The following is a 26,160-nucleotide window of genomic DNA, read 5'->3' as shown; positions in this document are numbered from 1 at the left end:
GTTGTTTTATATACCCACAGGGAGGAGTCCCTGGGTGCTGGGGTGAGATACAATAATTATCTTAATTGTTTTAATTGTGAAAAGAGAAAACTTAATGGGCTTGGTGTTTCGTACACGAGGGTCATACATACTCATACACATCTGTAGGTGCGCGTGATCCATGTACATGCTGGTTACCTGGTAACTATATGTGTGCGTGTGTAATAATATTAATAATAGTAATAATAAGGTGCAACTATAACGTGTGGTCTACAAGGATATCTTTAATCTAACCTAACCTTATCTATCCCTATCTGCCTTAACGTAGCCTTAATATCTTGTAGACCGCACTCTGTAGTAACACCCCTCTACTTATATTCATATTTTTCCTTTCTATTGACCGAATTAATGCTGATTCAAAAACATTTATGTTTACAAAATAATTACATTTAATGACTGAAGAGGCTTTCGGCCAATCAATGGGGTGGCAGTTTTCATTTATGTGGAGAAATAAATCATTTGATGTTTGACCTGTTCTCACTGCATATTTATATTGACTTACTCTTGATTTCAAGAGTTTTCCTGTCTGTCCAATATAAAAAGAGTTACATTCCTTACAGGGAATTGTGTGTATGGCACTTATCATTGGAGGGACTATTCTTAATTAAAAGCTTTTTTCACAGAGTTTTCATAGGAAAAGACTGCTTTCACATCCAGCAATTTTAACAAAGACTGTGATTTGGCAGACAAAATATTTCTGGGAGGTATTTTATTATGTACATTGTTATCATAGCAAATCTTTCTTGCTTTTATCTTATATTTGTTTAGAACATGAGAAGGGTAACATAGTTTCTTACCTAATGTATCAATTCTTTCATATTCATCTTCGATAAATTCAGGGTTAGATACATAGAGGAGAATATTGACTGTTGGATATGGAAACTGTGATCTGAGTGAAAAGGCACTTAAATCAAATTAGTAGTTGGCTCTCTGAAAATGCTAAACTGTACTTGTAATCATTATCCGTTCTGTGAATCATTACTTCCAAAAATGGTAGTTTCCCATCTTCTTTAATCTCTTAGTGAATTTGATAGATGGCACCTGTTCATTCAGTTTACCTATAAATTCATTTGCATCTAGATTATTAGGCCAAATCTAGATGTACCGCCCTAAAAATGTTTTGTCTGGGCATGCGCAGTTCGATCAAAAAAATCATTTGAAGGCTTAAGGTGTGCTAATATTAACCCTCGGAATAAAGGGTTAGGTTAGGTTAGATTTTGATCGAACTGCGCTTGCCAATAAAATTTTCAGCACGGTACAATCTCAGCCCACTACAAGGAAAATTTCGAGGAGCATCTAAACTATCATTTTAATAACACGAAAAATTACTTCTTGGAAATCTCGAGTTACTAGAAGTAGGCTACATTCTTAAGGACGTGACTTATATCAAACATTTTTCTTTGTACGGTGAAGGAAAACGGAAATTAATTCTGAGTGTGGTGCATGACATCCGGATTACGACAAGGGGTACTGTATGCTTCCTTTGACCTCAGTGTTTAGGCCGAATCATAGTATATTTTTGTGTGTATCATTCTCCACTTATCAGGCTACCAGTTTTTCTAGCTGGACAGGTCTGGACTGGATTACATTTTAAGACCTTTATTGCCCAGTGTTAGTACAAGAGGAAACCTGCCGAGTTTCGTAGGGTCACATTGGATAACGCCCTTGCATCTGTCTTTGGCCGGGGATTATAGTTAGAGCATGTGCCCCTTATCCCTTAATTTTTTGGTCAGATTATGATGTGAACGCATCTACTGTAGTTAATGTTGGGTCTCATCAGTATGCTTCTGAAGCTATTTCTTGGAGTTATTTTTGTTCATTCGTACATCGTACAAATCTATGTAAATCTGTTCTGAGATTTACTGGGAAAATCATCGTACAAGATTTAAACTCAGTAAATCTCACTCTTGAGGTGAAGATATAACATTTAGGCACCGTTCGCACAAGCCATCACGTGATATCCTGCAGATTTAACTGATATATGTACTTAGTTCATAGCGGGAGTAGGCCGAGGTTCAAATACTATACAGTGGTGATTTTAACAAGATGGGGGGGGGGTGGGGGGGACAAGGCGTATGGACTGGCCTGATCTGTTAAGAAATAATAATTGCGCGTGTGAATTTTAGTTCAAGCGTTCGAACTTGACATTGCAGTGATTTCTATGCTTATAGACACTGCAAATGTTTGATTTACACACGTCCCCAAACAGTATCATGTTAATATTAAGCTCCTGCTTAGACCTACTAACACATGTCTTGTTTTCGTACAGTATTCCATCACAAACTTTTGACAATGATAAGAATCACCTGAAAAATCGGGTGATGTATCGAACACCTGGAAATTGGTATAATTTTAGAATATGTGACCCGAGTCCAGAGAACACAGGAAAGTGCAGTATAAACACAAAAAAGTACCCTGCCCTACTTTGTTATTGTACCACTGTTTGAAGTACAGTGATGCAGTGTAGATAACAAAACAAATGACGTAACTTCTCGGCCTTCGGGAGGCGTCGTAAACGAAATCCTCATCACTTGCAGGTCTACGCTAACACAGACAAAAACATTGCTTCATGTGGTCTTGATTTGGTTTACAAAATATGTGAACTTTCGGCTAGCCTTCTGGACACCCTATGTAATGTATATATAATACTGTATATCACACTAAAAAGTGAACGCTGAATGTTCCTTGCGGCTAAAGATATGTGAATGCACTTTACTGGTTAATAATGAAGAAAGAGAAATATGTCCAGATGTAACGTAAAAATTATACTTACAACTTTCGTTCACTTAACACTAGTTAGGGGACAATAGAGTGAATATTTAGAAAAAATGTACTGTACAGTGCTCTATTTTCCTTTAACATTTCAAGTTATAATAATTCTCTGTATACTTTTGAATTTAATTATGGAAGTAATCTTTGCATCTTATGTATTTAGTTGTGAATAATATTGCTTGGTGCAATATCAAGGGAGAGGGAGTTGTGGGCGGAACTGATTATATTGCCAGCTACTCGATACCAGCGTGAAATTATTCCTAAAATCTTAAAATTTGCAGGACATATTATCTTCCTTGTCACCAAAACTTGTACTACCAATAAGATGTGAATATTCATATGTATATGCCGTGATTTAAACAGCTGACTGTGTTCAATATTGATACAACAGATGAGTTTGTTGCAAAGTTGCTATGAGGAAAAATTTAAATAAACATACTCGAGGACACTGTAACCGGATTCTTTTCTCGCGCAACTTACATGTGTGCCAACTGTCTATTCTGAAGACAACTTTTATTTTTATATCAGTGTTTGAGACGAGAAGCTAGTGTTTTAATTACTCATGTTTAGGTCTCTACAGGTCACCTTGATATGCCAATTTCCTGTCCAGTCGTCTCATGAAGGTCATCCATCATGTTTGGATAGTCTTGTAAAGTTTACTATAATAGTAATATTGTAGACGAAGACTCCACCTCTCTAGTCAATGTCTTCAACTACCTCTCTCTGAAGTTACTTAATCTCATTCAGGGTGAGGTATACGTGACTACCACATTTAGGGTGCTATTGCAGGCTGGTGACCGGATTAAAAATGCACACACACGTACACACACACACAACGGGCGAGTCATACATGTTCACTTTCCCAAAATTTGTTTATTTTTTTGTAGTTGACGCATATAATGATGTGATCACTTGGTAGGAAGTTTTGTCTCAGCTTGGTGTGTGGACGTATGTGTTGAACTGATGAAGCCTTATGATCTCTAATATTAATGCTACTCGGGGTGGTCTCCATCATATCATCACGTATCCTGCTGTATGTCCTAAATGGGATCTTCACCTTCCTCAGGCCTTCATAACTCAGTTCTTCAGCTCGGGGATCGTTGCCCTCCTTTGAACAGTCTCAATTGATATTGATATTTAGTCAGAAAAATACAAATATAGAGTGGGCAATAAGAACAGTGTTGACAAGGCTGAGCCAATTGAGAGCCTGAGCCCTCTTAGTGGCACCTGATATACAGTATATATATATAGTACATTTATTTCAAGGACATATTATAATAACATTTAGCATCATCTGGATTAGTACACGTAACATTTTGTGTGGATGTCTTTCATCTTGTGAGGACATGTTGTTATAGTACAGTTGTCACACCTGGACGACATGTTATAGTACAGTTGTCACACCAGGTTCTTGAATCAACACCTGTAGTTTTCTACCTGTAAGTGATGGCTGGGCCACACCATCTTGTTAACTTTATCCTTTAAACGATTTTCAGACGTAATTTATATGAATATCTTCTGAATATGTGGGAACGTCATGGTATCGTCAACAAGGATACATACTTTAGAGGACACAGTCAGAAAGTCACTAATGTCTGTGATGAAGAGTGTCGGTTCCAACACACTGCCCTGAGGGACGCCATTTGACACAACGTATCTCACCAGAATCCATCTACATTATTATTATTTTCTTTTTAAGTCAGGAGTGAATGGTGCTCGGCTCGCCAGTACCCAGTTTTGATGTAAAAATACAGTACCAGTCGTCAGAATCAACACCAGATATGTCGCGTCCTGTAGTATGCATGTATTGTGCGCATATATTTGTGTTAGATTAAAGTGTTTGCGGAATTACACACACACACATAGATATTTGTGTTAAATATAGACAGAGCCAAAGAGAGAGACAGAGAAGCCTGCTTTTGTCATCTCAGTACTCAACAAGACGTCATCAGTGAGTGATGTTGACATGAGCGGTAATAAGGGGCGTATCTTAATTCTCGTGTCCGGGTGAAAGTGGTGAAAGCAGGTGATCCACTAAACTGTTTTTGTCCCAGTCATTACCTACAAACTACCGCTAACACTCAAGAAACTCGAGGACTGTGTTGATGTCCGCGAGGGAGGCCTGTGTAGGAGAATCCTTTAGTTTCTTTTTACGCAGTACGTCAGTACCACTCAAGTCTCTTATCCTTGGTACAGTTGCGGAAATATGTTCCTACACCCCCCGTGTTAACCCGTGTCTCCAAACAGCAACGTCGCAGTAGTAGTATCACTATGAACGAATGGACCACATGGGTAGTGGTCGTGTAACGACGGACGTGTTTGGTAGATGGGTTTGCTATAGGTTACATAGGTTGGCCGTTTGGAGACACGGGTTACCATGGGGGGTGAAGGAACACATTTCCGCAAATGTACCACCGTCATGATGGCGTCGTGACGTCACGTGCATCAATGGCGTGTGACGTCATCAGTGTGGAGTATGAAGAAGCGTAAGATAGATACCTCCTCGTAACTGCCAATAGTAGAAGGTATCCATCATGATCTTTAATTTTGTGTCGTAGCTTAAGTGAGTTAATTCGATGAGTTGTCACGTGACCATCAGAGTAAAGTGGTACGATCGAGTGAAAATGTAAATGTAATGTTGATATATCTACGAAATAATTGTCGTAATTTCCGGCATGGCCTCTTTATCTCTCCCGAAGGTATTTAGAGTGGTGTATTTGTTAGGTTAATTGGTCGTCTTGCTGTGAGTCGTCGTTGGGTGCTAGGCCGTGACGTTATTCATGTCTCGCTCTGTTTGTCGGTAAAATTTGCCGAGTTTGCCATTCCTTCTCCTTTTCCCTCCGTTTTTGTTCCTCATTCCGAGAACTACAACTTCTCGCATTTTTTTTCCGAAGCCGATCACTCCCACACAAGATGGGCAGGGATTTGGTGGTCGATATTCCCAGTCAAAGATTGCATGTCATAAAATCTTATATTTTATTCAGCATGTACGTGTACATACACAATGCAAGTATACATTGTACAAAGACAGTACAAGTTTACAATTTACATATCCAGTGCAGATATATAATGTTTATAAACAGTACAATTATACAATGTACAGTACTATAGACAGAACAGGTGTTTCCCTGTCAAGAGTACTGTCATCCTGTCTGGTCTTTGAGATATGCTAAAGACTGTCAGTTGATTGAAAATTACCAAAGGATGGCCTGCACTACGCCACCTCAGTTACCCAGAGATGTTAGAACGCCTGCAAATGCCTAACTTATACTGTAGACGGGCAAGGGGCGACTAATCGAAGTGTATAAACTTCTCAGGGGGCACTACTGGGTCGAGTGTCCATACCTAGAGCTGGTGGACGTCCGCCCCACAAGGGGTCACAGTTCAAGGTTGAAGAAGCCACAAATCCATAAAACTGTGAAGGGAAACTTTTTTGGAGTGAGAGTTGTGAACTCTTGGAACAATCTGCTGAAGAGCGTTGTGACGGCAACGAGTGTGAGCTGTTTCAAGACAAGACTTGACCAACACTGGAGCAGGTTCAGGTACATTCAGGAGCCGGTGCATGCCCAGTACTTGCCAACAGTGCGTAACAGAGACGTGACCGATCGCCCAAGCGGCTAACGAGCCGATTAGTGGTGAAGAGGATAAAAGCGACCTAACCCAATCCCCCAGTAGCGTTTGGGTGTTCGTTAATCTGTTAAAATAAATTGAGGTTTCTAATCTTCAGGTGGTCTACTTTGTTCGTGAATAAATGCGTGTGTGAACTCCCCGTGATCAATTCTGACACCCTTATGTTGCCCTCTGCCATTTGGAAAGTTTTAAGGTAAGTAAACTTTTGTAACTACAGAAGTCTTACTGTACATAATGTTTTTTGCTGCCGACTAACTTCGTACATATAACACGTGAAAAAAGAACACACTATAATTCAACATATCTAAGCGATTATCTGTGATAATGATATAGAAATTCCTTATCCAAAGTCGGAATCATATTTTGTCATACTACAATGTTAGGTATTTTACATCTTATTTTTAATCTTAGTACATGAATCGGACAAAAGTGATATCTTTGAATGTTGCCACTTCATGTTTGTGTGTATTTATTATTTTTGTTTAAAAATATTTAATCAAATTACTCTGTTGATATCTCAGTTATATATATAATACAACAACATTTGTTTCGCCTTTATGGCTACACGCCCGACAAAGGGTTAAATAACATACCATCAGTTTGTTTTGGTTGGTACCAGACAGGGTCCCCCAGTATTACCACCACCCACACTACACGCACCACAAAGCATTTGGTAAAACCCGTGATGAAAAATTTATCCGGCACAGTTGTTTTCCTTCTCTGATTGAAGTCTTAAGAATTTTTAACTGTTGCTAAGCATGGCATTTTTATGTTTTTTGTTGTTTTTACTTAAAAATAATTGGCAGTACTGTACATATTCTGCTACGAGCTGCTACCACGATGACACGTAATTTTACCTTACTTTTTACTTGTTTTTTTTTTATCCTCTTCACCACTGATCGGCTCGTTAGCCTCTTGGACGGTTGGTCACGTCTCTGTTACGCACCGTTGGCAAATGGTGGGCGTGTATTGGCTCCTGAATGTAACTGAACCTTCTCCAGTGTCTTTATAAACCAATCTAACCTACCTGATTTAACTTATTAATTTCAGAATATACTTTGGTTAGGGAAGTTTGGTTTGATATGGATTAGTTGTTTCGTATTTGTAAAATAACGTGGTAATTGTGTGAATATTATTACTGGAGCTATGAGTTTGCTTAAACGATTTTTACTTCCTGATTTTCTATACTAGTTGTGGTTATCAATGTAACAATTATGGGTTAAACTGTATACAGTATATGTCACATTTTGACTGCCGTCTATAGTACAAAATACGGATCACTTGAAGATTGGCCCTCATTTCACTTTAACTTAACTAAATTTAACATAACCTAACTTAACCTAATCTAAGCTAACACCCCTACAGTGAGGGTGTTTAATCATCAGGTGAAATAAGCTGGGGACTAAACTACAAGTGATCCCAACGTTTCAACACGTCATTTAAAAACTTGTGAAAATCGACTTACTGTTTATCCTGCATGCTAGTGATATATCTATTACAATAAATTAGGATCACATAAACGGGCGAATATTTGGGCACATTGGGCTGATGTTTTGTGCCAGAATAAACGTTTAGTTATAAAATAGACCGTATGAGGAGATTCAGATCGGATGTGGATTTTAGGCAGCAGAAGAAAGAGATAAGAGGTATCAGCTATCAAGGTCGGGCGAGGTAGGTAGCGGAGTTGGCATCAGTGGACCGGACGACCTGCTGAGTGCCGACCGACCTCTAATACGCAGTCGTACTGGATCCTTGTGAAGGTAGGTTGTGTTTCACCTTTCCTAGTTGTAGTTGAACCAAACCTACTACTACATTGGTCTTAAGGCATTTATATGTGGAAATTTGGTGAATGAACATTGTTATGGAAATGTTTTTTTTCTGGCACAAAGCGTTGATTCAGCGATGTAATTTTTCTACTTTTTTATTTTCGCGACCTTGGTGTGGTGAAGAAGCTATTTGATGTCATGGATTAGACATGAACTTAGTTACACTGCGCTTCAAATCCGAGATATTGGTTACAATTGTGTTAAACTTTCATAAAGAATCCTAATTTGTTATATAAGGGTGCTAGATTTCTCAAAGCATACGTACGTACTTTTATCGTGAACCAGTTGCAACTTATCGCTTGGTATGTCTACTAATTTATGGAATTACATATTTTACTAAAATCCTTGAACCCTGTGAACGTGTGGTGTTGGTTCAGGAAAATAATGGTTATCAGTTTTGGACGATACGAGGTGCACGTAATATCCTCATGCAGTCACAAAAAACGAAACTCCAATGTCGTAAATCAAGGGGGATATTTTGCTCCTCCGATTTTCAGCTAGGAGGGATTATTTATGTAATAATTCAACATTTTCTTCGCAATGAAGAGAATTTGAAGGGCAGTAGATAGTAGGAACAGAGGTGTAAAGTACCGTAGGTAGCATCACAGTTTGGTTAAGTTAAGTCTTTTTAAGTCAGACCAAGACCACGAAACTAATTTACACAAAAAACGATTTATATTTTGTTTATTAGGCATACGTAACCTGGCCTAATCTAATCTAACTGGGGAGCTTCAGACCACTATATCATCACAACATTCATTGGCAGATTATTCCAAGAGTTCACAATCCTTACTCCAAAGGAATTGCCGCTAACAAATTAATGTATTTGTGGCTTCTTTAACTTTAGGCTGTGACCTTAGGGGACAGCTGCGGATATGAGTATTTCACTGGATAATGTCATTTGAAGTGATTATAAACTTCTGTTAAACCACCTCTTGCCTGTCTACAGTATAAATTAGGCAGTTTAAGGCATTCTAACGTCTCTTGGTATGTGAGATGCTTAAGTGCCACTACCAGTTTAGTTGCCATCCTTTGGATATTCTAAATCAGTTGGCAATCTGTATTATATCTCTAGGATCAAACAGAATTATAGTGGTTGAGCATGACTATTGAATAGTCTTATGAGGGATAGATCATCTTATTTACCTAATGCACTACCCACTAGAGGTGGCCATACATAAGAATATAAGGAGTCTGCAATAGGCCGGTTGGCCTGTGCTTGGCAGCTCCTGTCTAGAGTTACTACCACTCTATCATCCATGAATCTATCTAGCCTCCTTTTAAAACTTTCCAGCACTTACTACAAAGTTGCTAAGCTTGTTCCACTCGTCAACCAGATCCTTCCTATCTCCCTCCTAAACCTAAATTTATCCAACTTAAATCCCTTGCTACGAGTTCTAGCCTGCCCGGATATTATAAGAACTTTATCTATATCTCCTTTATTGATTCCTGTCACCCACTTAAATACTTCTATCTTATCTCTCTGCACTCTTTGTGTTTCTAGTGAATGCAAGTTTAGTTTCTTCAATATATCCTGATATGGAAGGTTTCTAAGTCCCGGAATCATTTTCGTCATTCTTCGCTGAACAGCATAATCGAGGTGTGGCCTGACTAGCGCAAGATGTAGTTGCAATATGACCTCTGCACTCTTATTACTTACACTTCTAGATATAAGACCTAATACTCTGTTTGCCTTATTTCAAACATTAACGCACTGTTTTCTAGACCGTAGGTTCGGGCTTACAAGTACCCCTAAGTCTCTTTCACAAGTCGACTTCTCTAGGTTGATGTTGACAATGTTTGTTCTTCTAATATTAAGTACGCTGCACTTGCTGGTGTTGAATTTCGTTTGCCATTTTTCTGACCACTCCTGCAGTTTATTTAAATCTTCCTGTATGGCATTTGCATCCTTCCCTGAATTAATCTGCCGCCCTATTTTGGTATCATCCTCAAACTTGCTTATGTCACTGCTGATCCCAGTATCTAGATCGCTTATGTAGATTATGAACAAGAGTGGGCCCAGTACTGACACCTGGGGAACCCCACTGTTTACACAGCCCCACTCAGATTTAACACCATCTACGCTGATCCTATGTGTTCTATCAGTGAGCCATGATTTTATCCAATTTAAAACCAATGTTAGGAGGTCAGTGGTCTGTGTAGGATCCCTTTATTGTACCTGTACTTGATAATTTGTCAAGGGTTATTTTGATGCACAGTACAGTATTCCCTTAAAGCTCGCTGGGGTTAGGTAAAATGGACCTCTTGAGAAAGCAAAATCCGTGAGTTTTTCGTGCCAGTCCTAGCAGTGTGCAAAATACATATATAAATAGCTATATGCACATGTATAACAACATTAGGTATGCATAAGACAATATAATAAATATGAAATAACATAAATAAATAAACAAACATGAAAAAACACTGTATGGACATTAGGTCCACACAGTCATAGTTGTGGTACCTGTAGTGAGAAACATAATAGCATATAGCCAGTGATTTGGCTTTGCCAGTACAGTAAGCTATTAAATCTGCAAAGAAAATTTTTTAAAAATATACCTTGCTATTTATAGGGTGCATCTTATAACCTGGGAAATATGGTGCTCTGTACTGTCCTGTAGTGTTGACTCCTCTTGAGCCTTGGCACACAGCCTCAGATTTATTCTATTTATTTTCCAAGGCAATCTGTGAGCTTCCGAGGGATGCAAACTTTAAAACCTCGAGCTTAAGGGAATACTGTACTTTTTACTTTTATCCTCCTCGCCACTGATCGACTCGCTAGCCACTTGGGCGGTCGGTCATGTCGCTGTTACATACTGTTCGCAAGTACTGGGCATGCCCTGTTTCTTCAATGTATATGTACCTGCACTAGTGTTGCTCGAGTCTGTTTTTAAAAGAGCTCACATTCAGTGCCGTCACAACATTCTGACCTATGTTCCAAGAGTTCATAATTCTCACTCCAAAAATGTTTGCCCTCACAGTTTCCTGGACTTGTCACTTCTTGAACATTGAGGTGTGACCCCTTGTGAGGTGGGCATCCACCAGCTCCAGGTATGGACACTCGACTGAAGAATGCCTCTAGATGTTTATAAACTTCAATTATGTCACCCATTGCCCGTCTATTTTATAAGCTAGGCAGTTGCAGGCATTCTAATCTCTGGGTAACAGAGGATGATTAAGTACAATATTGCATCATCCATGATTCCATGTTATAGTCACACACACCCCTTCACCACCGCAACCATGGGTCTGTCAGTCATGGAGCATTTTATATGGTCCAATAAAACTTACAATGTTTCCATTTTGTGCAACAAAGTTCATTTCCACCAATGTGAGTTTTTGAAGATACTATACTGTTTTTCCACACATTTCCAAAATAATTATGGGCTAGTGGATTTGAATATTTACTAGCCCTGTGGTCTAGAGGAAGATTTTGAGTTAAATAGACCTGATAGACAGTACTGTATACTGTACATGTATATACACTGGTACTATATAATGACCCTTATTAGCATTCTCCTCTCCAGGAATGCATCCCAAGTGCTGAGAGGGTATTATTGTATTCCTGATGAGGGTGTATGAGTGATTTATTGTGCTGAAACGGCATTTTTTTATTTATTTTTTATTAATGGACTATGTTTTACACTAGCATACTGTTACTGTTACGATAAGTGGTATGAAATCTATACGCCTTTGTAAAATTTTCAGCTTTTCTATTTAAAATTTATTTTAAAAATTATTATTAATTCAACCTTTTTTATTTCCTCATGTTTGTAGTTCTCGGTTAACTACACAATACACATGCCAGTGTAATTTTCTTTTTATAATATTTTTACTCTATTCACAGACATCTGTATAATGCAGTACAGTATTCCTGCAATGTTTTATAATGGAGTTTTGCATTTTTTCTGCATTGAAATTTTAAATTATATTCACTTGGTTTTTCTGATATTCTTGTAAAATACAATAGTACTGTACTGAATTTTTCTTCTAGTACTGTAAGGAGTCAAGGATTTATTTGCAAAACTTATTTAATTAAAGTTTGGGTGTCAGTGGTACTGTGGTAGCATGCTTGCCTTTCACCACTGATTTTAGTTCATTACTCACTTTGATTGGTTGAGACCAGCTTGTCCTAACCAATAGAGTTATCTATTATAAATATATCAATCATTCAAACTAAGAAAGTGAGACTACCATTGATAAGGAAGGTATGGTAGTTGAAGTTGGTTGAGTTATGACACCTAATTTTACTAAAATATAAATGTTAAATACAATTCTTGTAAGAATTTCAGGATATGCAACAGACTTATTGTTTCCATTATGCCAACAGACAAAATGAAAGTGAATAATTCTGAGGGGATTGATAACATGGGCCAAGAAGAATATGAGAATGTCTCCAACCTCGCCTCATCTTTGGGTAGGCTGTCTCTCCACCTCAAAGACAATGACCTACCAGAAGTGGAGCACTCCCTTGCAAAGATCTCCTTACATGGGCAGGATGAGGAGGATAGCCCCCAAGAAAGCCAGGTTAGTTTATTCATTACTGTAGTTCAAGATGAAATTTATTGAAAAGTTTAAAGGACAATGGTAAGTAAATTGTGTTAAATTGTACTGCTGGACAAGTTTTGTTTCTAAAATACCGTAGTAGGCTTACTCTTACTTCATGATGGGTTTAGGCCAAAAACAAAAATTATGTGTTTCCGGCAACCAGTCACCATCTAAAGAATTGTGGACAACACTAATAATTTTATTTAATAATTTGAAAATACCTGGTAAAGTATTTTTACCCTTTTGTGAAGATCTTTGTTTTTAATGCTCCATCCTCTGTTACCTCTAATTAACATCAGGAAATATTACTGGTGAAAAAGGCACAAGCACATCAGTCTACAGTATTTGGACATGTACGGTAGTCATGATAGAGGCTGGGAAAATCTGATTTACCCAACCTTATTTTTTCAGCCTGTTAGAGTACCAGAAACAATGATTATGATCTTTAACCACTTGTGTATGGGATTTATATGCAACCCCATTAATGAAGGGGTTAAGGTCTAATCGGTATGTGTCACATAATGTCTTTCCACATATAGGACTTTCTCAACTGTTCTGTAGTGTCAGTGCCAACATTTAAGGATTTTCACTGACATCTTAAATTTTCCCCCAAAATGATTCAATTTCTTCTGATATAGCTAACTTTCCCAGCATGCATAATTTTCCCAAACACTTAGCTTTCCCTATTGTACCTAACTTTCCCCAACATGCTCAACTTTCCCTAATCCATTTAACTTCCCTAACACACGTAACTTTCTCCAACAAGCTGTCTCTCTCCATAGTACCTTATCCTTCATTCCTGGTTGCCTGTTTTAACTACAGTATTTGTTCTTGTCCAATTAGGTGGGTGTGTCTTGTAAGACAAATGCTGTAACTATAGGAAAAATCTACGTAGTCACAAACTGCTTCACTCATCTTCTGTTAAATACCAAAGAACATTAATATATTACTGAAAAAATCCTCCAAATCCCACAGCTAGGTCGGCTCACTATGCTTGCCATGTAGTCCCACCCACAATTTCTTGGATTTCCCCTCTTTTGACATTCCTGGAGCCGTCCCTGAATATTAACATTACTGTTGGGTTAAGTAGGATATAACTGCAGAAAACTACCTAATTCGTAATGCGTCCCATGACTTAGGAAAGGTTGCCCATGCCTGCTTTAACCCCTTGTGCACAGGGTCCCCTCTGAGCTGTATAAAATCATCGGGCATTAGCCAAGTAAAATATTAAAAGTGGCATCCCCATAGTGAAGGGGTTAAGGAGTGGTGTTGCGCTTTGATATTTTTTTCTGGCGAACGACTGATGATTTTATTCAGCTGCAAGAAATCCCTACCACTCGTTAGGTTAACTTTCCTTAATACAAGTCAATTTTCCACCAAAAAGTTTAATTCTGTATGGTCAGTTTTATATTATTTTCTGAAAATCATCTTAAGGCACTTCATGAATTTGGACAGATTTCCCTGCTACTGGCAAAATCAAAACTAAAACTTAAAAAGAGTTCTTCGCACTTTGCATTTATAATATGATTTTTTCCAAAGTTAATATTCTATTTATCATTTCACCACTTATCAGCTTACTATCTTTTGCGTAATTGGTCTTTTCTTTGTTATGACTTTTGTCCAGGAGGAACAGGGGTACACAGAAAAAAAAACTTGCAATACTTGGTAGGGTCACATTGGATAACACCCAGCTCACATTTGTCCAGGACCAGGGATTGAACCCAGGACACAGTAGTTAAAGATATATGTGCTTTACCATTGTATACCACCAACACCCTTGTGAAAAAGGAGTTTTTTTTAAAAAGTTTGCATATAATTCTTGCTCTTTTCAGAATGAAGAGGAACAGGAGGATAAGGAACCCATAGATTTAGTACAGCACACATCTCCTAGTCATGAAGAAGAAAATGACGGAAACAAGAAGAGTGAAGACAAGGTGAAGGAAGTTTGTTCAGATAAGATGAGTCAGGAAGAGAGCACGATAAAGGTAGAAGAAGATCTGAGCCATGATGAGGAAAAGGACATCACTGTCCCTACCAGAGATGCAACTCTTAGAATAAAGGTTAGTTTGGTGAACAGTAGTGCAAGAGTTTTTCCCAAGGAAAAATAATTCTTATACATTTTGTCAAGTTTTGTTCTGGAAATTTATGGTTAAGCTTACCTGTGTGTCTGTTGTAGGATGATACACTGCACACACAACATGATGCCTTACATAGGATGATACAGGTATGGGATCATTTATCTGGTTTGTTTGAGACTTAGGGGTTGCTGGATAGGGGGTTTATCTGGAACTTGGAGCACCAAACCTAAAATGTACAAAATTTAGAGTAAATCCTCTGTAACTGGCTATGAAGACTGTTCAGATCACTAGATTTGCTTCTAAAAGTAGCTTTAACTGTACACTGTAACATTAGAACTTAAAATTGTAGGCATATAAAATGGAATAACGAAGGCACATAAATAATACAATTGTAATGAAAGCTTAAAAAGAGCAAAAATGCGTCGCAGTCATAAGTTTTTTTGTGCGCACCCAGGAGTCTGGGACATGGAGTGTATAAATTATGTTCAGATGGAAAAATAACAGCATATCCACACAGCTTAATTTGGGGGAACAGTGATTTTATATTTATTCCTTACATAATTATCTTTTATGAATATTTACTATTTTATGCTGAAGTCTAATGGGTGGCAAATATTTTACTGTACTGTACTGTATTCCAAATATCAGTGGGCTTTTCATTATAGTAAATACTGCCAAACCAAATGGATTAGAAATAACTAATAAAAGTAATGATGAATATTGGCAAACTGAGGACACGGCCCTCAGCCTGGGCTCCTCGTGCACCATTGTTTATTTGGCCCTGTATACAGTTCAGCTTATACATAGTCCATGCAGGTTCACAAACAATGTACCCATAGACATTGATTGTTCATATAATTTGGTTTGTGGTTTGACAGACTGAAGTGTCTTCTGACTCTGAAGAAGAGAAAGAAGAAGAAAATGATGAAAAGAGTGAAGAGATAAAAGAAGTGGTCAATGCTGATGAACCAGAAGTAAAGGAAAAAGTGAAGGATGAATCAATAGAGAAAGAAGAGGATCACTCAGATGATGAAAATCCACCAGATGAGGTGAAACAAGAAAAGAAGCCCTCCAAACTTAGGACCAGAGGGGGCGTTGAAGTGAGTGCTTCCTTTCTGTGTTATGTTAAGGACTAAAGGTATACCATATACAGTATCTTGGGTATTCCTTCCTCCCCCTATCCCAAAGTCATTTCCTTTTATAATGCAGAGAGGTTGGAATCATCAGCTATTACAGGTTCTGTCATTTTTGTAAGTTAGTTAATGTGTTCATGTTGATTTTTACAAGTTCATATTGGGATCCCCTCAAGATTAGGTAACCCATCACATTTGACCAGATGATTAAAACAAAACACCCTAACACTAATCTAATTTATCCTAACCCCTCCAGATAAGGTTAGGAAGTTAAAGCATTAGGTAAAATAAACTGGGGGTGTCTAATCTTCAGGTGATCCTCTTATGGCAGTTACCGGTAGTTAAATAAGTAAAACTGCTTCATCATAACATGATCTCCTGAAGAAGTTGCAAATGATTCCCTTGAAAGATTTTTCCTGTTTTTAGAAGACTATGGTATTGTGAATTTATTTTATTTTTTTTTTTTTTGGGGGGGGGGTATTATTGCTATTGAATAATTAATACTATTAATGTCATTATTGTTATATAAATTATTGTTTGTGTATTACATACATGGAAAACAAAAGTTTGTTTTAATCCTTGATCATCCATAATGTGGCATTTGTTGGATCTTGTATTAAAATTTTTTTTAAGTACCCCAATATATACATTAAGTGACAAATCATCTTTGTCTTATTAAGTGTCAATGTTTATTAAAAAAAATAGTTATACTTTCTATTGCAAGTTAACACTGATTTAGTCCTATCCCCTACAGATCAACAACTACTATATGTATAATTCAGGTGGTCGGCAGATGTGTGAGTCACAATACCAACAGAGAATACGTGAACCAGACTATTCTCTTCCAGGCCCTTATGGAGCAAATAATTTAATCAACTATAACTGTGGGGTGAGTTTTATTCATCTGTCACGTTAAAAAAAATTCCAGTACAGGCATCCAGTACAGGCATCCCTCGGGTTACGGAGGTATCTGTCCTTGAAAATTTGTCCGTAACTCGAAACCAATTTTCCCATTGACTTACATTATATATTTGGGGATGCATTCCCAAGGAAATTTTTCGTCAAAAATGACCCAATACAAGCACATTTATGAATGAAAATATATTTTTTAACACATAAATTTATTATTTTATGATATAATAAATATACAAAATACTTAAATTTAACTTCCCACAAACGATTTTGAGTGCTACGTTAGGTAAGGTGGTGCAATCGGAGTTACTGAGAGGGAGACAGAGGGTTAATATTGGCTCCTGCCTTGCCCTGTACAGTATTGTAGCAGCCACCAAGAAATTCACACGAAATAAATTGTACAATTTCTGTGATTTTTTTCCTAACAGTATTGAAACAAATTTTAACTTAAAAATTTACCCAATTTCCGTCAGGGCAAATTTTTTGTCCGTATCCCGAATTTATTGGTCATAATTTGCAAAATCCGTAAGAGTGAATTTCCGTAACCAGAGTTTCCGTAACCCGGGGTATGCCTGTACTGTATTTGTCGCTACTGTAGCCTCTATCATATTACTGTTACATCCAATGAGAAGGAATGAGTTTTTTTATTGGTCAATAGATATATTTCTTAGGAAACCTTGAAGATTGTTTTATGGCAGTTTCATATTTTTTCCTTGCAGAGTGTGAGTCCTCAGTATGCTCAGTCTCTTGACTCCCCACCCATGTACCCAATTCAGGGAGGAGTGACAGACTCAGATATGTATGGCGCAGTAAGTTATACTTAAAAATAAATTATTACTGTACTGTACATACTGCAATTTGTGTTTGTCAATGATTATCTTGTACTTTAATACACTAACTGTATTCAGGCAATTGTTTTACAGTAGAATTAGGATAAATTGATGTTCATTTGCTCATTAGTACACTAGCTCACCTTCAGTATTATGCATGTAAATACTGTGTATATGATAGCTCACAGGTCAGCAACTAGCCAGTTGCCTTAAGGTAATAAGGACAGATTCTGAATTAGTATACTGTACACTAATGTATAGGTGAATTTGACTTACTCTTCTCTGTTGCAGAAGCTAAAAGCAATAATCTTTTATGTAGTGTTCAAAGCCATAAGGATGTTTATAAAACATTACTTCGGTGTGTTCGGTGGATTAAAAAGTGTTATCATACCACAATGCAAACAACTTTTGTATTCTGTGGTTGACTTGGTAATGAGATGCCAAATACCAAAACAGAGATACTGTACTACTTTACTCCCTCTTTCATCTTAGAATTCTCCATCTAAACCTCCACACATAGTACAGTTCAGTTTTTCATGCTCATGTTATCATCAAACAATATTAAATAAATTCAACATTTCCTTCCAGAATGGATCTGACAACTACACATATGGCCCCTCTTCAAGCCCCACAAGCATGCAAGCTGGTACTTTGGTGAGCTTTATGTTCTGGTTTGATCACATTATTAAATTGACTTACGAGTACAGTTAGGAAGTCTAGGTTAAAAAAGGGTAAATAAATAAAGTTATATGTACTTATACAGTATACTATATCATTTTCTCTTCCTAAAACAATTAGTTCTCTCTATAAAATCTTTAAACTGCACTCAGTGATTCCCTATTTATCCAATACATTTTCAGTATAGGTATCCCTCACTTAATGAATAGGTTAGGTTCCTGAAAAAACATTTAAGTGAATTTTCGTATCTTGAATCACGGAATACCTGTATATGGGAAAAATAGGGTACAGTTCCTATTGACAAGAAAATCACAATATCATACTCCAAAAACATGAAATTGGTTCATGAACAACTAAAAACATCCTACCTAACTAATATAAATAAGTACACAACTGCAGTCTCTCCTCGACTTACGACGGGGTTCCGTACCGACGACCAGGTCGTAAGTCGAAAAGGCGAAAATGATACCTAGAAATTCTAAAATGGGTGTGTCTTTTTCTTCTCGGCACTACGAGAACTCTCACTTTTACGCTTGCCAACCATTTTAAAGGGAACTAAAAAAAAAAAAATTTGTTGGTACACAGCACGATCACTAACTTCGGGACTCGAAAATACGTAATGTGAAAAATATTTTATACAACCATGGCCGTCGTATGTCCGGGTTGTCGTAAGTCAAGGAGAGACTGTACTGTAATTTACTACCGACGACATTCAAAACATTAATAAAATTGTATAAATTTGGTACATTACCTTACAGGAGGGTAGTCAGGGGTCACCACAGGAGTGAGGAGGGGTGGGCTGAGTAAGGGTCTTAACCAGTAAGATGAGGAGGGTTGTTCACCTCATCATTGCTGTCTGCCAAGGAGAACATGGCCACACCAGAAGTGGAAGAAAATCAGATGGTACAGGGAGTGGGACTGGAAGCTGAAGATGCAGTTTATATACGGTGATGGTTTTAAAGAGGGAGGGCATGCTGGGTTGTCTTGCCTTGCTCCTCAGTTGATGTAGTATGGTGTAATACGGGTAGCCGGAGAATCAGCAGAGCGCTTTGAGGCTATGCTGTAAAGAATAATGAAAAAATGGCACAAATACAGACAGATAAAGAAAGCGCACTTCCAAAAACTAATGGCGGAAGGAAAGACCCGGGCCTGTGGGAGATGCAGCAGGAAGGGAGGAGGTATGTTATGATCAGTGAATGAGCTTATGTCTTTGCATCTCTCTAAGTTGGCAGCTCCAGCTGACTCCTTAGGGGATGTAGTTTGAATTTTTGTTGGGACCTAATTTCGTATAAGCAGGGGAAGCTATAAATTAAATGGGAAAGAGGTGTTAATTTGGGAAATTTCTATGAGCTAATTTTCGTATATCAAATGTTCATTAAGCAAGTGATAACCGTACTTGCAGGATTGCCCTGCTGAAGTGTCTATCTTATTGTGCTTCTAGATCTAAAAGAGTAAGGCCTGCAATAGAGTTTTTATTTTCATTATTATTATCTGTGTTGTTGTCACTGTTGCATCCAATGAGAAGTGAATGAGGTCATTTTATTGGTCAATAGATATATTTCTATGGAAACCTTGAAGATTGTTTTATAGCAGTATCATATTTTTTTCTTGCAGTGTGTGAGTCCTCAGTATGCTCAGTCTCCTGACTCCCCAAGCATGTACCCAATTCAGGGAGGAGTGACAGACTCAGATATGTATGGCGCAGTAAGTTATACAGTACGTAACAATTAATTGTTATTTTATGCAGTATTTTATGTGTCAATTCTAATCTTGCAATACACTAATTGTATTCAGTCAATTGTTTTGCAGTAGAATTGGGATAAATTGTTCATTTGCTCATTAGTACACTAGCTCACCTTCAGTATTACGCATGTAAATATATGATAACTCACAGGTCAGCAACTAGCCAGTGGCCTTAAGGTAATAAGGACAGATTCTGAAATAGTATACTGTACACTAATGTATAGGTGAATTTGACTTACTCTTCTCTGTTGCAGAAGCTAAAAGCAATAATCTTTTATGTTGTGTTCAAAGCCATAAGGATGTTTATAAAACATTAATTCGGTGTGTTCGGTGGATTAAAAAGTGTTATCATACCACAATGCAAACATCTTTTGTATTCTGTGGTTGACTTGGTAATGAGATGCCAAATACCAAAACAGAGATACTGTACTACTTTACTCCCTCTTTCATCTTAGAATTCTCCATCTAAACCTCCACACATAGTACAGTTCAGTGTTTCATGCTCATGTTATCATCAAACAATATTAAATAAATTCAACATTTCCTTCCAGAATGGATCTGACAACTACACATATGGCCCCTCTTTAAGCCCCACAAGCATGCAAGCTGGTACTTTGGTGAGCTTTATGTTCTGGTTTGATCACATTATTAAATTGACTTATGAGTACAGTTAGGAAGTCTAGGTTAAAAAAAGGTAAATAAAAAAAGTTATATGTACAGTATAGTCTGCATTTACGCGGCTTTTGTTTACGCGTTTGGTCATTTACGCAGTGCCTTGCCAGAATGAAAATGCTTTAATTACGCGGTAAATTTGGTCATTTATGCGGCGAGCGCCTGGAGAGGTCCAGACCGCCGCGCCATTTTTAGTATTTTGTGTTTCTCTCAATTACCAAACTAAATTATTCCATTGAAACAACACTTCGATTTAGTGCGAATTTGGTTTAAAGCAACCTCTCTTGGAACGTATCTCGTGTTATATCGACTTTCTACTGTATATGGGAAAAATAGGTTTGGTTCCTAATGACAAGGAAATCGCAATACCATACTCCGAAAACATGAAATTGGTTCATGAACAACTAAAAACACCAGACCTAACTAAATATAAATAAGTACACAACTCCTGTAATTTACTACCGACCACATTCAAAACATTAATAAAATTTTATAAATTTGGTACATTACCTTACAGGAGGGTAGTCAGGGGTCACCACAGGAGTGAGGAGGGGTGGGCTGAGTAAGGGTCTTAACCAGTAAGATGAGGAGGGCTGTTCACCTCATCATTGCTGTCTGCCAAGGAGAACATGGCCACATCAGAAGTGGAAGAAAATCAGATGGTACAGGGAGTGGGACTGGAAGCTGAAGATGCAGTTTATATACGGTGATGGTTTTAAAGAGGGAGGGCATGCTGGGTTGTCTTACCTTGCTCCTCAGTTGATGTAGTATGGTGTAATACGGGTAGCCGGAGAATCAGCAGAGCGCTTTGAGGCTATGCTGTAAAGAATAATGAAAAAATGGCACAAATACAGACAGATAAAGAAAGCGCACTTCCAAAAACTAATGGCGGAAGGAAAGACCCGGGCCTGTGGGAGATGCAGCAGGAAGGGAGGAGGTATGTTATGATCAGTGAATGAGCTTATGTCTTTGCATCTCTCTAAGTTGGCAGCTCCAGCTGACTCCTTAGGGGATGTAGTTTGAATTTTTGTTGGGACCTAATTTCGTATAAGCAGGGGAAGCTATAAATTAAATGAGAAAGAGGTGTTAATTTGAGAAATTCCGATAAGCGAATTTTCGTATATCGAATGTTCATTAAGCAAGTGATACCCGTACTTGCAGGATTGCCCTGCTGAAGTGTCTATCTTATAGTTCTTCTAGAGCCATAGGAGTAAGGCCTGGAATATAGTTTTTATTTTCATTATCATTACCTGTGTTGTTATGACTGCTGCATCCAATGAGAAAGGAACGAGGTCATTTTATTGGTCAATAGATATACGAGTACAGTAGGGCCGGGATATATCACGAGATAGGGTCCAAGGATGTTCGCAATATGTAATCACATGTAATCAATGGGGGAAGAAAAGGTTAGGTTGTCGAGGCCAATAAAAGTGACTTAACTTTACCTAAAATGGCACAGACTGAAGTTAGCACGAATATAAATTGCATTGCTGGAATCCTTGCAAGACAGCGAATAATTTTAATATAGACATCATATATCTTGCACAAGAGATAAAATTTTTAGTTTTTTAGAGTACATTTAAGTACAGAGTACACTACTGTACAGTTTTTCAACTCATATTTTTGGGGCGATTTAGGGGATTTTTGGGAGCGTTTCTGACTTTATACGATTTTTGGCTTTATGTGAGGCTTCAGGAACATAACCCCACGTAAGTTTTGAGTGTACTGTAAATAAATTTATCGCTATATATTGGAAAATATTGATAATTTTGGTAGTCGCTATAAATTAGAAATATTTCCTGCACGATTTCCCTTGCAAAATAAAAACATTTATCGCTATACAGTATACTATAGGAAAATGTCGATAATTTTGGTAGCCACGATATAAAAAAAATATTTTTATAAAGTCGCTATATATCCCGACCCTACTGTATTTCTATGGAAACCTTGAAGATTGTTTTATAGCAGTTTCATATTTTTTTCTTGCAGTGTGTGAGTCCTCAGTATGCTCAGTCTCTTGACTCCCTAAGCATGTACCCAATTCAAGGAGGAGTGACAGACTCAGATGTGTATGGCGCAGTAAATTATACAGTACGTAACAATTAATTATTATTTTATACAGTATTTTATGTGTCGGTTGCAATGCTGCAATACACCAACTGTATTCATTCAATTGTTTTGTAGTAGAATTGGGATAAATTGATGTTCATATGCTCATTAGTACACTAGCTCACCTTGAGTTTTAAGTATGCAAATATATGATAACTCACCGGTCAGGAACTAGCCAGTGGCCTTAAGGTAATAAGGACAGATTCTGAATTAGTATACTGTACACTAATGTATAGGTGAATTTGACTTACTCTTCTCTGTTGCAGAAGCTAAAAGCACAAATCTTTTATGTTGTGTTCAAAGCCATAAGGATGTTTATAAAACATTACTTCGGTGTGTTCGGTGGATTAAAAAGTGTTATCATACCACAATGCAAACATCTTTTGTATTCTGCGGTTGAATTGGTAATGAGATGCCAATACTAAAACAGAGATACTGTACTACTTTACTCCCTCTTTCATCTTAGAATTCTCCATCTGAACCTCCACACATAGTACAGTTCAGTTTTTCATTGTCATGTTAATCGTGAAACAATATTAAATTCAATATTCCCTTCCAGAGTGGATCTGACAACTACACAGATTGTTCATCAAGCCCCAGAAGGCAGCAACTTACTTTTTTGGTGAGCTTTATGTTCTAGTTTGATGACTTTATTAAACTGACCTATGAGCAGCTAGAAAGTCTAGGTTAAAAAAAAATATATATATATATTCTCCTAGTTACGAATGGGTTACATTCCTGGACCCTGTTCGTAAGTCAGAACTGTGTTAATTCCAGAGGTCAGGATAGGTTAAAGCACAACCCTGCCCATACAAAACGAACATTAATATCCCAGACATAATAATAATAATGTAAATTCTCTAAATAAAGTGATGAAGTGATGAAATTAAGGTAAGAAATGGGATTTTAGTTACAGAGAGTGATAAATATATTTGGATTCCGTTCGTAACTGCGGGCGTTCGTAAGTCGGCCATTTGTAACTCTGAGACTACCTGTTTATAAACAGTATATAGTATATGATTTTTTATTTTTAAATTCATTGTTAAAATTCTTTTTTACTTGAAAGAAAAATAACAAAATAGTTTAATTTGTGTGCAATATATGATTAATATATATTAAGCACTGGCTACAGTTTTTATTTTAGTCATGTCTGCTCTTTAGTGAACAGTAATTACACTTGTTACTGCACTTAACACACCCTGGGTTTTATGACATTCTGTGGGGGTGGTGGATGGAGCAGACATGGTAAATGGTGCTAAATTTCGCTGATTCCCAGTGAAAGTAGAATTATGTCAGAGGTGAGAGATGTAGCCATGGTTGTTCAGTATTTTACATGATGAGTAGTAAGAGAACCACAAGATTAGAGCAATAGTGATTAATGGGGATGCAGGATACAAATGGGCAATAAGTCAGTTGCTTTATGTACATTATACTATGATGGGTGGTTAAGGTGAATACAGGGTAAAGTGATGTAATTGCAAGTGTTAGTAAATGACTTTAGATGATTGTGTAGTAAGAGAAATTCAATTTTTGGTATCTCTCACCAATATGTCATGGGTTCTTGGCCTAGACACACATGGGAAGGGATATTTTCTAATGTGACCCTGCCAAACTAAGGAGGCTTCCTCCTGTACTAACACTGGACAGACCAACTGCCTGAATGGATAGTAAGCTAATAAGTGGTGAAATGGTAATGATAAAAAAAATACAATTATAATTATTGAGATGGAAGATGGGGAAAGGACTATTTGCTCTAATGATGACAATTGAATAAAGTGTTTCAGTACAGTATCTGTGAATTAAAGTGCTACTGAAAGGAAGATGATTCAATGTTAAATCACAGTTACCAAGGGAAAGAAACTATGGATAGAATCTCATGGACATGCTACGCTCCCCCAGTATGTGGGTGCTTTGTATTTCTTGTTAACCATTACATAGTGTCACTTGGTGTAACAACTGGTTACTGTGTCTGCAAGAGGTCAGTCCCCAGCTTAGGGTGTAATTTAAATGAGATCTTTTTATTTCTTATAGGATGATAATGGGGTCCACACAGAATCAACTGAACTTCAACAGGTTCTGGAGGTAAGTGGGGTACAGTACACTATAAATGACTAACATGTGCTGATGCTTAGTAGATGGAAAAAAGTGTTCATTGTACAGTATACACACAAACAAAATGAACTGTTCACAAAAGTACAGTATCATGTATATACAGCATAGCCAGTTATATACTGTGTATACTCATGTATAAGCCAATCTTATGTACAGTATCAAGGGTGGATCCAGGAATATCAGGAGGGGGGGGGGGTGTTCAAGAAGTTTGGGTGGGGGAACATGGCAAGCAAAGTGGGCCCATCCATCTGGGCCTAGAATTATTATTTTTTTAATCTGACCAATATCATGGGCATTTTGAGGTTATATTGAAGCCATGTGTAATTTATATTAGGAGATATTCCGTGGTCAATAGTAATTACTTTTTACTCTACAAAAGCGTCAGAGTACAATACTGCATTAAAAAAGTTTAATGGAATTTTCTGAAGAAAAGGGGAGGGGTCCAGGATCACCCCGCCCCCCCCCCGGATCCATCCCTGATTTTTTGGGGTAAAAAAAGCCTGCGTTTTTCATATACTTCTTGTACAATTCGACCCTAGCTTTTGCGATATACCAGTTAAAATCCTTGACATATTTTGTAGCATGATACTGTACCAGATTCATACCACCATGTCTTGGCTGTGATCACCACCACAACAGCTGACACTATGAACAGTGTTACCAACTCTGAAACTGAATTCCTGCAAGTTACCAACACCTATTTATAAATTTCAGTAGATTCACCCCTAAAGGTAGCTTTATCTATACTCTGTAACATCAAAGCTTAAAATTATAGACATATAATCTGTAAAAACAAAAGCATTTAAATAGCGATGATGAAAACATAAGGAAATAAAAATAGATTCAAGTTTAGTGTACACACTGCATTCCAATCTCAGAGATGCCAGCTACTTGCTCGACTATCGCCATAATAACTGTTGCTAATAGAGAGATAGAGGCTGCTGAGATGCTGTTAATTTATAAGCGCTAAAATTAAGATATTTTATTACTGGTACATCCTGGTACATAATATAAAATATTTTAAGAATAAGATATTAACTGTGAGGAATAAGATAAAGTAAACATACCAGTAACTATG

At 37.4% G+C, this 26,160-nt stretch overlaps 1 protein-coding gene across 13 annotated transcripts in view; it reads left to right on the top strand.

Annotated features, from left to right (window-relative positions):
* Nucleotides 1-8,103: 8,103 nt before the first annotated feature.
* The window catches only part of LOC121858716 (histone acetyltransferase KAT6A-like), a 48,495-nt gene continuing 30,438 nt past the window's right edge, over nt 8,104-26,160 (top strand). For 7 of the 13 annotated variants that reach the window (XR_006087495.1, XR_006087492.1, XR_006087494.1 and 4 more), the window contains exons 1-13: nt 8,117-8,201; nt 11,249-11,318; nt 12,598-12,794; nt 14,648-14,875; nt 15,772-15,993; nt 16,781-16,915; nt 17,658-17,747; nt 18,357-18,422; nt 20,061-20,162; nt 20,741-20,806; nt 22,851-22,952; nt 23,530-23,592; nt 25,002-25,052. Coding sequence is in view for 9 of the 13 variants with exons in the window: in XM_042355321.1 (XP_042211255.1) it covers nt 12,603-12,794; nt 14,648-14,875; nt 15,772-15,993; nt 16,781-16,915; nt 17,658-17,747; nt 18,357-18,422; nt 20,061-20,162; nt 20,741-20,806; nt 22,851-22,952; nt 23,530-23,592; nt 25,002-25,052 (1,317 nt within the window). In the remaining 4 variants the exon portion in view is untranslated. Of the gene's footprint in view, nt 8,202-11,248; nt 11,319-12,597; nt 12,795-14,647; nt 14,876-15,771; nt 15,994-16,780; nt 16,916-17,657; nt 17,748-18,356; nt 18,423-20,060; nt 20,163-20,740; nt 20,807-22,850; nt 22,953-23,529; nt 23,593-25,001; nt 25,053-26,160 lie in introns of all 13 variants that reach the window. The other 6 variants (XM_042355319.1, XM_042355318.1, XM_042355323.1 and 3 more) reach the window with 6 other exon arrangements.

This window comes from Homarus americanus, unplaced genomic scaffold, assembly GCF_018991925.1.
Source record: "Homarus americanus isolate GMGI-L3 unplaced genomic scaffold, GMGI_Hamer_2.0 scaffold74, whole genome shotgun sequence".
Classification (NCBI taxonomy): domain Eukaryota; kingdom Metazoa; phylum Arthropoda; class Malacostraca; order Decapoda; family Nephropidae; genus Homarus; species Homarus americanus.
Note: the sequence above shows the minus strand (reverse complement) of the source record. Positions and strands in the feature narration are given on the sequence as shown.